Raw genomic sequence first — 14,343 nt, 5'->3', positions numbered from 1 at the left:
AACCTAATGTGGCTAACAAAGAGCTAGGAATACAAACTATAAAAGGGTCAATTCTGCTATTGTCTTGCTATTTGTGCTTGCATTATCACCTTCAATCCACCATTTCTAAGCCCAGAATCTTTTAAACACATTGTCCATTTTTATAAGAGCTAGTTTAAAACTGGAAAAAAAAGTCCTATCTAGACTTACCATGGTGATCATTTGGTAATATGTACGAATGTTGGATTGCTATGTTGTACACCTGAAACTACTGTCAATTATATCTCAATTTCTTTAAACCTAATCTTAATGGGTAAAGATGTGGCACACATACATAATGGAGTATTACTCAGCCATAAACAAGAGCAAGATCCTGGTGCCTGGATGGCTCAGCTAGTTAAGCCCCCAACTCCTGGTTTCAGCTCAGGTCATGATCTTGCGGGTCTCCCCCACATCGGGCTCTGCGAGCCTACTTGGGATTTCTCTCTGCCACTCCCTGGCTCATTTTCTCTCTCAAAATAAATAAATAAAACTTAAAGAAAAAAAAAGGGAGCAAGATCTTGGGGTGCCTGGGTGGCTCAGTCGGTTAATCATCCAGCTCTTGATTTCAGCTCAGATCATGATCTCACAAATCCTGAGTTCGAGCCCCACCCTGGGCCCTGCACTGACAGTGCAGGAGCCTGTTTGGGATTCTCTCTCCCCCTCTCTCTCTGCCCCTCCCCTGCTTGTGTGCTTGCTCTCTCTCTCTCTCTCAAAATAAATAAAAGAAAAAGCAAGATCTTGCCATCTACAACACCATGGATGGATCTAGAGGGTATAATGCTAAGTGAAATAAGTCAGAGAAAAACAAGTAACATTTTAGTCTTATGTGGAATTTAAGAAACAAAACAAATGAACAAAGAAAAAAGAGACAAATCAAAAAACTGGACTCTAACTATAGAGAACAAATTGATGGTTACCAGAGGGAAGGTGGGGGGGGGGGTGAAATAGGTGAAGGGGATTGAGAGTACACTGATCGTGATGAGCACTGAGTAATGTATAGAATTGAACTGCTATATTCACTGCTACACCTAAACTGCTACACCTAAAACTGATATAGCACTGTAGGTTAATTACACTGGAATTAAAATTTTTGAAGTAAAAATAACAATAAATCATCCTACAGATATACTAGTCCATGGTTTATTACAAGGTATTCACTGTAGCACTATTTGTAATAATACTGGAAACAACTCAAATGTCTATCAATAGCAAATTTGTTATGAGATACCCACAGAATAGAATACAAGGCAGTCATAAAAAGTTAAGGGGAGCCTGGGTGGCTCACTCAGTTAAGTGTCTAACTTCATTCAGCTCAGGTCATGATCTCACAGTTCGTGAGTTTGAGCCCCACATTGGACTCTGCACTGACGGTGCAGAGCCTGCTTGGGATTCTCTCTCTCTCCCTCTCTCTCGGCCCTTCCACTCTCTCTCAAAATAAATAAAATTTTAAAAAAAATTAAGAAGGGGTGCCTGGGTGGCTCAGTCGGTTGAGCATCCGACTTTGGCTCAGGTCATGATCTCGCAGTCCGTGAGTTCGAGCCCCTCATCGGGCTCTGTGCTGACAGCTCAGAGCCTGGAGCCTGTTTCAGATTCTGTGTCTCCCTCTCTCTCTCACCCTCCCCTGTTCATGCTCTGTCTCTCTGTGTCTCAAAAATAAATTAAAAAAAAAAAAATTAAGGAAAATTTAAGGTAACTACACCCTGATGAATGATCTCCAAGACATATTGCTAAATGTTCAGAAATGTGTCAAATAGGCTACCATTTATACAACAATGTAGAATAACTACATACAATTTGTTTTTATATGCAGAAGGTTGTCTTTGAGGAACATATAATAAACTCCCACTTGAGAAGAAAAACTATGCGACTAGAAAATACGGGGTAGAAGGACATTTCACTGTATAACAATCCTTATGGATTTTGAATCAGGAATGTATTTTCTATTAAAAATTAAAATATTTCTTAAAAATCTGATATCTGCCAATATGGCCTTACCTTCTCACACAATCAGCTGGAGCTAAATAGTGACCACTCACTTTAAGGAAGGAGAATGTACTACAATCCCCATCACTTTTTTTTTTTTTTAATGTTTACTTCTTTTTGAGAGAGGGAGACAGAGAATCCCAAGCAGGCTCTGCGCCGTCAGCACAGAGCCAATTCTGGGTTTGAACTCACAAACTGTGAGATCATGACCTGACTCAAAATAAAGAGTCAGATGCTGGGGCGCCTGAGTGGCTCAGTCAGTTAAGCGTCTGACTTCGGCTCAGATCATGATCTCAAGGTTCATGAGTTCGAGCCCCGCATCAGGCTCTGTGCTCACAGCTCAGAGCCTGGAACCTGCTTCAGATTCTGTGTCTCCCTCTCTCTCTGGCCCTTCCCCTCTTGAGCTCTGTCTCTCTCTCAAAAATAAATAAACATTAAAAAAAATAATAATAAAAATAAAGAGTCAGATGCTTAATCGACTTAGCCAGCAGCCCCCTGCCATTACTTATTTTTATCTGGGCCCTCTAAGCTTAACATTTCTAAATTCTGTTATAGAACACCACACTACTAAACATTGGTAACTGTCTGGAAATGAGAAAAGGAGAGAGCCCAGAATTCTTATTTCTGGGGTTGGGAAACTTGAGTGCTATCCAACTAAAATAAGGTACAAGAACATTAGTGAAAATTGGAAGACTTAGGTTTTAAGACAAGTTGATTTTGAAGTGCTTATCGAACAACTAAACGGATAACATCCAATAGGCAATTCAGAGCAAACATTTGACTGCCAAACATAATACATGCAGCACCTATTCATTTTCATTTAATCCTCTCACAAAAAACAAAAACAAAACCTGTGGCAGATGGCAATGCTCCTATTTTACAGAGAAATTACTTATCTAAGTAAATAAGTGATTTAGTAACCTATATGACCCTATCACATTTCATAGTATATTTCAATTGCCTATTGACTTTCTGTACTGTGCAAGAGGATTAAGCTTTAAGGAAAAACATCCGATCTCTCTCATTCTAGCTGTATACTAGTACCAGGCACAAGGTCTGGCACCTAGTCAGTATTTGTTAAAATAAGTGACCAATTCTGAATCACTAGGGTAGGATTAGGGCAAGTGACTTTGCCACTTAGCATGTGAGGTGCTTCAGTTTCATCAACTATAATTAATAGCACCTAACTCCTAGGGTTTGTTTTGAAAATCAAATGAGAAAGTTCATAAAGTACTTCATTCAAGGCTTGACATATAACAAATCAATAACAGCAATTATCAACAATGAAACAGAGGTAAGGAATAGAGGTAGTATCAAAGGGAAATAAAATTAGGAGGTAATGACTGGTATCAGCTGCAGCAAAAAAGTTAAGAAGTAAAAAGCTAAGAATAAGACTAATTTAGCATGCAGACAATCAATGATTACTTTTAGTAATGTTTAGAAGGCATGAAGGGAAAGAAGCTGGACTGATACAAGCTGAACTAATGTGTATACTCACTGCATACCTGCCCTATTAGATTGTGTATGATGACCAGAAACTGAGACTCTGAATTCATCTTTGTATCTCTAAAACCTAACACATTAAAATATATGGTAAAATCCTGGTTTGTGAGCATAGTTTATTCAAGAAACATGCTTATAACCCAAAGCACTTGTATATCAAAGCGAATTTCCCCATAAGAAACAATGGAAACTCAGATGATTTGTTGTACATCCCAAAAATATTCATACAAAATAGGTTAATACTGTAATGCAAAATAAAGAAAAATAAACATATTAACCTTCACTTACCTTTGAAAATCTTCATGGCTGATGTGAAGGAGAGAAGAGAGAGGAGGATTATTATTGTATAGGATGACTTTCGCTATGACAAACAGAATCAGTTATCTACTGGTTCAATGGATTCTTCTCCTGCATAGGGGCCAGTGTATACACTGGCACAGATGGTGACTACAGGACAGTATTAATTAATAAACTCTTGTCATATACTGTATTTAACGTAACTGGCAAGGGGCACTGGGGTGGCTCAGTTGGTTGAGTGTCCGACTTGGGCTCAGGTCATGATCTCACAGCTTGTGAGTTCGAGCCCCACGTCAGGCTCTGTGCTGACAGCTTGGAGCCTAGAGCCTGCTTTGGATTCCATGTCTCCCTCTCTCTCTGCTCCTAACCCACTCACATTCTGTCTCTGTCTCTCTCAAAAATAAATAAACATTAAAAAAAAAAATTTTTTTTAATGTAACTGGCAATAAGGCAGCACAGGAAAGGGTCTATATCTGCAGGCAGCCTGACCTAGAATGAAGCAAATCATTCCTGAGCTTACTCTTGTGTTGAAAAGCAAAGGACTGTCCATAGGTGCTTTGAAGTGACAAAAAATACAGTAGTGCCAGGTGTGGGGTACCTTCCAATGTTCTGAAAAAAATCACTGATCTCTGCCAAATACCACAGCCTGAGACCAAGCATCTGAGCATAGGAGACAATCACCCATAATCCCGCAGTGAGAGAAGAACCATTGGTTCTATTGTGATGTGACATTCAGCACCACGTACTATTAGTATGGCAAGACATTACTCATTTATCAAGTTAAATTTTATTAGAAATGTTTGCTCGTCTTGCAGAACACTCACAGAACAAGTCACTCACAATCTAAGGTTTTACTGTATATTAAATATATCTGCTAAATGGTTAAACAGAAAGGAAGAAAAGGGGATCTAGGAAGGCAGATTCTTGTCTAAAGAAGTTTGGCTCTCAACTGGAAGAAGCTAAACAGATATATGATGGAGTAATGGTTTTTAAATGCATTCATGTTAGGACGTTTGAACGCAAGAGATGCTGCCATGTGAGGGGAAAGGGGGAGCATCAAGAGACCAAATAGGTAATTGCTGCTGAACAATTAAATATTCGGGGGGCGGGGGAAGGGGGGAATCTCCAATGGTTATCTTCAAGATGTTTTTTAATATAAACCCCCTATGAAGACACTGTACTATATTCAGACTTTTCTTGTATAAAACCTTTAAGTTCCACAAGAGGGAGGTCTCAACCCTCTAACCATCTATTTTGTGTCTGTTATTGCCAAGCATCTGAATGAACATTCTAAGAAAACATACAACAGTACTGAATGGGCTCATTTTAAATTCTTGGCCACAGGGGTGCATGGGTAGCTCAGTCGGTTAAGCGTCCAACTCTTTGTCTTTTTTAAGTTTATTTTTGAGAGAGAGAAAGTGAAAGAGAACATGCACACAAGCAGGGGAGGGGCACAGAGAGGGAGACACAGAATCTGAATCAAGCTCCAGACTGAGCTGTCAGCACAGAGACAGACATGGGGCTTGAACCCACAAACCCTAAGATTGTGACCTGAGCCAAAGTCAGAGGCTTAACCGACTGAGCCACCCAGGCGCCTCAAGCATCCAACTCTTGAGTTCAGCTCAGGTCATGATGCCAAGGTCGAGGAATCGAGCCCCCATATCTAGTTTTATGCTGAGCATGGAGCCTACTTAAGATTCTCTCTCTGCACCCCCCCCCCACCCTAACACTACATTCTTGGCCACAAACCCAAAACAGAGACAACAATGGCAATCCTACCACACATCCCCTATGTGTTTTTTTCCCACTCTCCATAATGACTATTTCTTCTTCAAATGTCCTACATCATACTACATTCCTCCTTGCTTCAAAACAGAACTTGCCCCACACTTCCCTAAGCAAACAGAAACAGACCTTTCTCCACCACGCCAAAATTACCAACCTGCTAACCCTATTTTCTGCTATCCTTATTTCTATGAATAAAGTTTCTGTACTAGAATCTTCATATAGCTGCTCCTTGTCATTCATATCTCATAATGGCAATATCTGACCATGCAGTCTAAATTAATCACCCAGTTACTTTCACCTTAAAATGGGTAAATGAAGACAATCATCTGCATACATTTTATCACTGACATTCTCGAATCTATGTATTTACAGTCTATAGTCCAGTAGTGGAGATTCCATCTGACATGACAAGAGGGACCTCTTCTCTTTTTCTAAATTTTTTAATGTTTACTTTTGAGAGAGAGAGCGAGAGAGAGAGAGCGGGGGAAGGGCAGAGAGAGACACAGAATCCAAACCAGGCTCCAGGCTTCACCCTGTCAACACAGAGCCCATCGCGGGGCTGGAACCCACCGACCACGAGACCATGACCTGAGCTGAAGTCAGATGCTTAACCGACTGAGCCACCCAGGCACACCACCTCTTCTCTCTCCTTAACCACAGTACCTCTAGTAACTGAAACAAATGATCAGTAAATATAGGGGAAATATGCTTATAACCTGGGAGACAAGAAAACTGCTTCACAAAATTCTTCTAAAAGAATGAAATCTTAACTTGCAGAATCTCCCCCACTACTGCCACCATGAGAAATGGGAAAAACCAGGGCCCACAGTGGCAACCAGAAACAATACAGTTTTCCAGATACCTAGTCATCATAGAAATTTATTATCATCTATCATCCACTCTAGATTTTAAGGTACCCTTACACATAAATGTAAGCTCAACGTCTGCCTATGATAGAATGGATAAAGTAGGACATATTCATACAGTGAAGCAATATACAGCAGAAATCACTGAAACAGTATGTAATGTGAACAATTCTCACAAAGTTGAATAAAAGAAAACCAGACATTATCGGGGCACCTGGGTGGCTCAGTTGGTTGGGCAACCGACTTCAGCTCGGGTCATGGTCATGATCTTGCAGTTTGTGAGTTCGAGCCCCACCTTGGGCTCTGTGCTGACAGCTCAGAGCCTGGAGCCTGCTTTGGATTCTGTGTCTCCCCCTCTCTCTCTGCCCCCTCCCCTGCTCACACTCTGTCTCTCAATAATAAACATTAAAAAATAAAACTAAAAATAAATTTTAAAAAAAAACAGACATTACTACATACAGTACATAATACCATTTATTTCAGTCAGTTAGGCATCAGACTCTTGATTTTGCCTGGGGTCATGATCTCACCCTTCGTATATCAAGCCTGAGCCCCATGTAGGGCTCCGCAGTGACAGCATGGAACCTCCTTGGGATTGGATTCTCTCTCTCGATCTATATCTCTCAAAATAGATAAATGCTTTTTTTAAAAACTAGCAAAACAAGTATGTTAGAAATCAGAAGAGCTATTCTTGATGGGAGTGATGGGATTAAAAGGGGGATTTCTGGGTTCCACAGTGTTTTGTTTTTAATTTTCCTTTGTGAAAACTCAGCTGTACGTTTTCCATTTGTGTACTTTTTGTAGTATGTTACACTTCAGTAAAATATACTGAAAAACGGGCTGGTAAATTTTTTTTTAAGTTGAATGACTTGCCTTGCTTGTACTTTTACCTCAGAACTAATTCTTTAAAAAAAAAAACAACTATGTAAAATTAAAAAGCAGGGATCTACAATCAATAAAATAATTTTGAATAATCAAGACCTGACTTCCATCTTCTAACTAAACTTTCCATTGCAGGTTCAGACTTTTTTTAATGTTTACTTACTTTGAGAGAGAGAGAGAGAGAGAGAGAGAGAGAGAGAAAGAGAGAGAGAGAGTGAGTGTGAGTGAGTAGGGGAGGGGCAAAGACAGACAGAGACTCCCAAGCAGAATCTGCACTGTCAGCGCAGAGCCTAATGTGGGGCTGGATCTAAAGACCATGAGATCATGACCTGAACCAAGATCAAGAGTTGGACGCTCAACCCACTGAGCCATGCAGTCGCCCATTTTGTAGTTTTTATTACAAAAGTTTGTATAAGTTTTTCACCTCCTTGGTCAGGCTTATACCTAGTATCTAACTCTTGGATGTTATTTAAAATTTTTTTAATGTTTACTTATTTTTGAAAGAGAGAGACAGAGTGCAAGCAGGGGAGAGGCAGACACAGAATCTGGAGCAGGCTCCAGGCTCTGAGCTACCAGCACAGCCAAAGTCAGATGCTTAACTAACTGATTGAGCCACCCAGGCACCCCTTGTGCTATTTTAAATGAACTGTTAACTTTCCAGATCATTCGTTATTATATAAACGCATAACTCATTTTTTTTTTTTTTTAAGTAGGCTCCATGACTAGCATGGAGTCCAATGTGGGGCTTGAACTCAGGACCCTGAGATCATGATCTGGGCTGAAATCAAGAGTCTGACACTCAACTGACTGAGCCACCCAGGTGCCCTGATTTAAGATTTTACTTTTAAATAATCTGTACACCCAACGTGGGGCTTGGATTCACATCCCTGAGATCAAGAGTTGCATGCTCCAACATCTGAGCCAGCCAGGTGCCCCCAAACAGAACTGATTTTTGTGTTGATTTAGTATCCTAAAACTTTGCAGGGGCAACCTCACTGGTCAGTAGAGGATGCACTCGATCTTGGGAGTTGTAAGCTGGAGCCCCACGTTGGATATAGAGATTATATAAAAATAAAATCTTAAAAAACAAAACCTTGCAAAATGTGTTCATTAGTTTTACCAGTTTTTTTGTGTGTAATCTTTAAGGTGGACTTCATTTAAAATTTTTAAATTTATTTTAAAGAATTTTAATTCCAGTACAATTAACAGTGTTATATTAGTTTCAGGTGTATAATACAGTGATTCAACAATTCTATACATTGCTCAGTGTTCATCATGATAAATGTAGTTTTTATCTTTAAAAAAATTTTTTACTTAAGTAGTATCCACATCCAACATAGGGCTTGAATTCACCACCAGAGATCAAGAGTTGCATGCTCTGTACTGAGCCAGCCAGGTGTCCAGAAGTATACTTTAAAAAAAATTTTTTTTAATGTTTATTTATTTTTGAGAGAGGGGGAGAGACTGGGCACAAACAGAGGGGCAGAGAGAGGGAGACACAGAATCTGAAGCAGGCTCCAGGCTCTGAGCTGTCAGCACAGAGCCCGACGCGGAGCTCAAACTCACTGACCACAAGATCATGACCTGAGCTGAAGTCAGACACTCAACTGACTGAGCCACCCAAGCTCCCCTAAATTGTCTTAAGAATACAAGGTGATGCTCTTATTCAGAAATAATTTCAACACACTTACTCCATTTATTTTTCTGTCCTCACCTCAAAAAAGGAAATAGCAGAATTACCAAATAACAGAATTCATCTAAAACAAATCTAACAATAGTTTGTTGCCTTTTCTCCCCAGATTCACCAGAAGGGCTCTTTTCCCACTTACATACTTGAGCTAATACACTTAACTCCCTCCACCCCACTGAAAAATAGGTACTCAGGTGTTCTGGCTAAATCTGTCACACAAATTATGACATTAATTCATCATAAGTCCATAAAGCTAACTCACAAGATTATCTTATTTAAAAAATTTTTTAACATTTTTATTTATTTTTGAGAGATAGAGACAGAACGTGAGCGGGGGAGGGGCAGAGACACAGAACCCAAAGCAGTCTCCAGGCTCCAAGCTGTCAGCACAGAGCCTGATGGGGGGCTCAAACTCACAATCTCACAAACCGTGAGCTCGTGACCCAAGATGAAGTCAGACATTTACTCAACTGAGCCACCCAGGCACCCCGGTTATTTTATTTTAAACAGCAAAATACTAAGCACTAACATAACCACCACACCAACATAAATGAAACGAATCACTTGTGGAAATTAAAAAACCCCAGAACTTTGAAGATTATTGAGCTAAACCACCTAATTATTATTTTGACATCTCTCTTCTCAAGCAACAAATAAGCAGCCCAGGAATTATACAACAGCTAGGCCAAAATTCAGTGCATCACAAAGACTCCCTTCTGAGCTTTCTTTCCTTTTTACCATTACAAACTGCTATATTCTTTACTTTTTGTAACAAAAAGATTAAGAACTGGTTAGAAAGGTAATAAGGGCAAGGACTGATTTAGCACTTAGTCACTGGTTACCCTTAGCAATGTTTTGTTTATTTATTTTTAAGAGACTAAGAGACAGAGTGTGAGTGGGGAGGGGGCAGAGAGAGAGGGAGGGAGATACAGAATCCTAAGCAGGCTCCAGGCTCTGAGCTGTCAGCACAGAGGCTGATGCGGGGCTGGAACCCACCAGCCGTGAGATCATGACCTGAGCCGAAGTCAGACGTTTAACCGACTGAGCCACCCAGGCACCCACCCAGCAATGTTTAAATGGCATGAGGGGAGAGAGGCCAAATTGAAGCTTTTTACAGGTGACAAGATTGTGGCCCAACATCTCTCTACTTAAGCAATGAAGTTGGTATCAAAATCAACTCTGAACTAAGTCTTTTCTCATTCCACTTTTCCTCTCTACTGGTTTGAAAGTTATACATGTTCTTATTCTTTTAGTTATATCAGAATTATAGGGGTGCCTGGGCGGCTCAGTCGGTTAAGCTTTGGCTCAGGTCATATCTCATGGTTTGTGAATTCAGGCCCCACAGTGGGACTCTATCAGCACAGAGCCTGCTTCGGATCCTGTTGCCCTCTCAAAAATAAACATTTTTTAAAAATTATAAAGTGCATCATATGAAAGTCTAAACTCCTTTTCTTTACCTACCCCTTTAAATTTAACCTTTAGACATTTTACCTCTGAAAAGCCTCACCAACTTGTGTAACTGAGAAATGCCATCTTTACTGTTCCCTCAGATTAGCTAATTAGGTTTCATGGAATTTACTCAGGTTTTTCTAGGAGTAATGAAGGAATAAAAAAGGAAATACTGGGATTTAACCCAGACTGCCACTTACTAATTTGGAAATTATTTCACCACTCTAACCTTGATTTTTCTTATCAATAAAAGATAACTATTTCATAGCATACTTATGTGGATCAAATAAAAACACTCAGAAAAGCACTTATTACAGGGGTGCCTGGCTGGTTAAGCATCCAACTTCCTCTTGGGTCATGATCTTGCGGTTTGTGAGTTCGAGCCTCACGTCGGGCTCTTGGGCTCTGTGCTGACAGCTCCCAGCCTAGAGCCTGCTTCGACTTCTGTGTCCCACTCTTTCTCTGCCCCTCCCTCGCTAATGCTCTCTCTCTCAACAATAAATAAAACATTAAAAAAAATTTTTTTTATAGAAAGAAAAGCACTTATTACAATTGGTCGGTTTTAGTTTGCAACTTATGATAGGAAGAACTTATATTTTCCTTTTTGGTGGCACATGAGTACTTTCTCTGTGTATGACCTTCCAGGAAGCCGCAGACCAGTTCACTACCAACTTTGCCAAACACTGATAACATCTGGAAATCTGCAATCCATATTCATTGCATAATTTTATCTCAAAACAAAACCCATACAGCGTTTATTAAGTATTGTAGAGGGCAAGGATCCCTCTAAGTGGAATGATTGCTAGAGCTGTCTAGGGCACCATAACATGGGTCTGCTGAGAATCTCAAGTAAGATCCTTTAAAAAAAAAAAAAAAAAAAGATACCACACGACTCACAAAGCTTAAGTTATTTCAGTCCTAGTAAATCAATGAAGAGGCTGAAAACGGAGCTTGAAACTAAAATTGTACTTCCCAAGAGTTTCCAAGTGATTTTGATGCTGGTTTGGGAACCACTCAACATGAACATGGTTCTGAAAGGAAAGAGAACCAAAAAGTGGTAGGTAACATGATAGAGATACGTAAATCTCTAGTAACTGACTGTACTGCTAGTACAGTGTAGTTAGTGTAGTCTAAGCCTACAGAACCTCACAGCAACCTTTCTCTTTATAGTGGAGAAAGCTTACTTTTAAAGTGCAGAAGAGAAGGAAAAATATAAGACCAGGCCCCTAAGAAACGAAGGATAATTTAAAAGTGAGACCTACTAGATGAAGAGCACTTGCTCCCTCGAATTAATGGAGTGTTCCCTTTCACGTTTCAAGAAATACCTTACACCTGACGAGCACTGTGCCATTTTCAAAGCAATCATATATCTTTTATTCAAGCCTCCTACTACTAGTCGCGCATATTACAGTCCATTCATCTAGCAACCAAACACTTCTGAAAGTGAGGGGAGCTCCACGCAGTGCTAGGTGAAGATGCTGTGTGTCCCCATAAAAATCCTTCCCTAGCAGCCAAGTCTCTGGACAACTCTTGAAGCCTAAAGAGACACTATGCTCTCCATCACAGGCCTAAGAACGAGGACAGCTGAGTAGGAGGACACGAGGCGAGCGAATAGACGGTGGAAAACAAGCTTCACCGCGCCACACCGCGGAAGTTGGAGGTTCTCCGCGAGCCGCACAGCCCCAAACAATGGAGTTTTCCCGCCTCCTCAGGACCCCGCCCCCTGCTCCAGAGCTAGAGGGAAGGGAACGCTCCCGCGCAAGCCCCGCCCCCGCAGGCCCCGCCCCCTCCAGAGCCCACCGGACCGGCCTCCCTCCTCATGCAGAGGGTTTTTTTTTTTGGCGCCAAATCTCTTGAGTTATTTTCCCGGTTTGTTTGGGGACCCTACTGAAGACACGAGCCAAGAGTGGGAGGACAGTAGGAGCTTAAACACAGACCAGCGCGCTGTGGCCCCGCCTCCTCAAAGATAGCCCCGGGCCGGGGGAGGAAGGAGAGGGGCAGGCGATGGAGCAGCCGCCGTTGCCCCCGGCAAGATGGCGGCCGCGAAAAGCGGGGCAGGGGGCGCCAGCCGACTTGCGTTACCGCTAATGCTCGAGGTTCTCTGCAAGAGGTGGGTTTCCACAGTGCCGGCCTCCCCAAACTGCGACGGTTGCTCACTGGGAGGCAAGTCCTCCCTCTCACGGGTCTGTCCCTCCGGGGGAGCCCCCGTCCACCACCCCCTCCCTGTGTACTGGCCAGTGCCTCAAGCTCTCTACATTCCCGCTTACTTGTCGGCGGAAACCAGCTCCGCGGTGATGGCGGCAGTGGCTGTGGACTCTGCGGCCATCGTTCCCCTGAGGTGGTGGACCAGCGGGCAGAACAGAATCTGTGAGGAAAACAGAGGGAATTTGGGAAGCCAGAAACCTATTCAGGGACAGAAAATGGCAGATTGGAGACCCCGCGCGGCTGGACCCCTATATATACCAGAGCCCTTCGCCCCGCCCTTCCACTTCCGGATCCGCCCCCTCGGGTTTAAAGGGCCAGGACTCTGTTCCAGTCCAGTCCAAGGACACGCCCTCTCTCGCCGTCGTTTTCAACGGGGTACCTTCCTTGCCAGCTTTCTCCCCAAAAAGTAACTTCCTGCTTCTCTAGCAAGTCGCGTAAGAAGAACTGGAATCTTGGTATTACAACTCCTGACTGGGCGTCGGCCAGCGACTTTCACAGAAGGGGAAGCTGGTGCTGCTCTGCATGTTTGGAGAGAGTAACCGAGGGTCTCTTTCTGGCCCAGATACTCCGAAAGGTGAACGAAAGTTTCTATCCGTCCTCTCAGTCCTAACGGATGGACACGAAAGAACCGAGCATGGGTACAGCAGCAACATCCAGAACTGATTTCGGTAAGAGACTCGTGGCTCTGAACCTCAGCAACAATGATGCAAGAAAATACTACCCTAGGATTGGCTACCGCTGAAACTACCGCGCTGGATTCAAAGTCAGGGCTGCGGGTGTTGGCGACTGGCTCCTCCCTCTGGGCCCGCCCCCCTTCAGCTGGCCCAATCCCCTGACGCAATCCTCTTAGCCCTACCCAGACTCCAAATCTGGCAAGTTGAACTCTCCCAGCTCTTTTCCTCCACTGGGAGCTACCGTTTGTCGTTTGCACAGTACGAAAAGAGTACTTTGCTTAGGCACTTTGAAAGATGTTAGCCGTTTTTATTAAATCTTAACAACACTACTGATGAGATTGGGATTATCAGCCCCATTTGGTAGAAATAGAAGCCAAGGTTCAGAGGGGGCGCCTAGGTGGCTCGGCTAAGCATCGGTCTCTACATTTCGGTTCAGGTCGTGATCTCATGATTGGGGAGTTCGAGCCCGCATCCGGCTCCCACGCTGACTGTGTGGAGCCTGCTTGGGATTCTCTCTCTCTCTGCTCCTCCCCACCTACCCCCTCTCAAAATAAATACACTTTAAAGAGGGGGCGGGGGGGAAGCAGTGTGCCTTGTTCAGAAAGTGGCAAGACAAGTCAGTTACGGAAAGCAGTGTGCTTCCATTTCCTGCAACTGGCAGTGGAAGATAACTGGCAGGCTGCAATGATTGCACTTTCTCACACCTGTAGCATCATCCATTGCCTTCCACCATGGCCTTCCCTATGGTGATCAGAACAGGGATTTTTTTTTTTAATTTTTTTTAACGTTTATTTGTTTTTGAGACAGACAGAGACAGAGCATGAACGGGGGAGGATCAGAGAGAGGGAGACACAGAATCTGAAACAGGCTCCAGGTTCTGAGCTGTCAAGCACAGAGCCCGATGCGGGGCTCAAACCCACGGACCGCGAGATCATGACCCCAGCCGAAGTCGGCCGCTTAACCGACTGAGCCACCCAGGTGCCCC

At 42.7% G+C, this 14,343-nt stretch overlaps 1 protein-coding gene across 8 annotated transcripts in view; it reads right to left on the bottom strand.

Annotated features, from left to right (window-relative positions):
• The window catches only part of LOC122480431 (nuclear autoantigenic sperm protein), a 42,783-nt gene extending 29,808 nt beyond the window's left edge, over positions 1-12,975 (bottom strand). For 2 of the 8 annotated variants that reach the window (XM_043574820.1, XM_043574822.1), the window contains exon 1: positions 12,747-12,966. In XM_043574820.1, the coding sequence (XP_043430755.1) occupies positions 12,747-12,805 (59 nt within the window). In that variant the 5' untranslated portion in view covers positions 12,806-12,966. Of the gene's footprint in view, positions 1-3,795; positions 3,814-12,746 lie in introns of all 8 variants that reach the window. The other 6 variants (XM_043574824.1, XM_043574823.1, XM_043574821.1 and 3 more) reach the window with 6 other exon arrangements.
• Positions 12,976-14,343: the final 1,368 nt, after the last annotated feature.

This window comes from Prionailurus bengalensis, chromosome C1, assembly GCF_016509475.1.
Source record: "Prionailurus bengalensis isolate Pbe53 chromosome C1, Fcat_Pben_1.1_paternal_pri, whole genome shotgun sequence".
NCBI lineage: Eukaryota > Metazoa > Chordata > Mammalia > Carnivora > Felidae > Prionailurus > Prionailurus bengalensis.
This window is presented reverse-complemented; position numbering and strand designations above follow the sequence as displayed.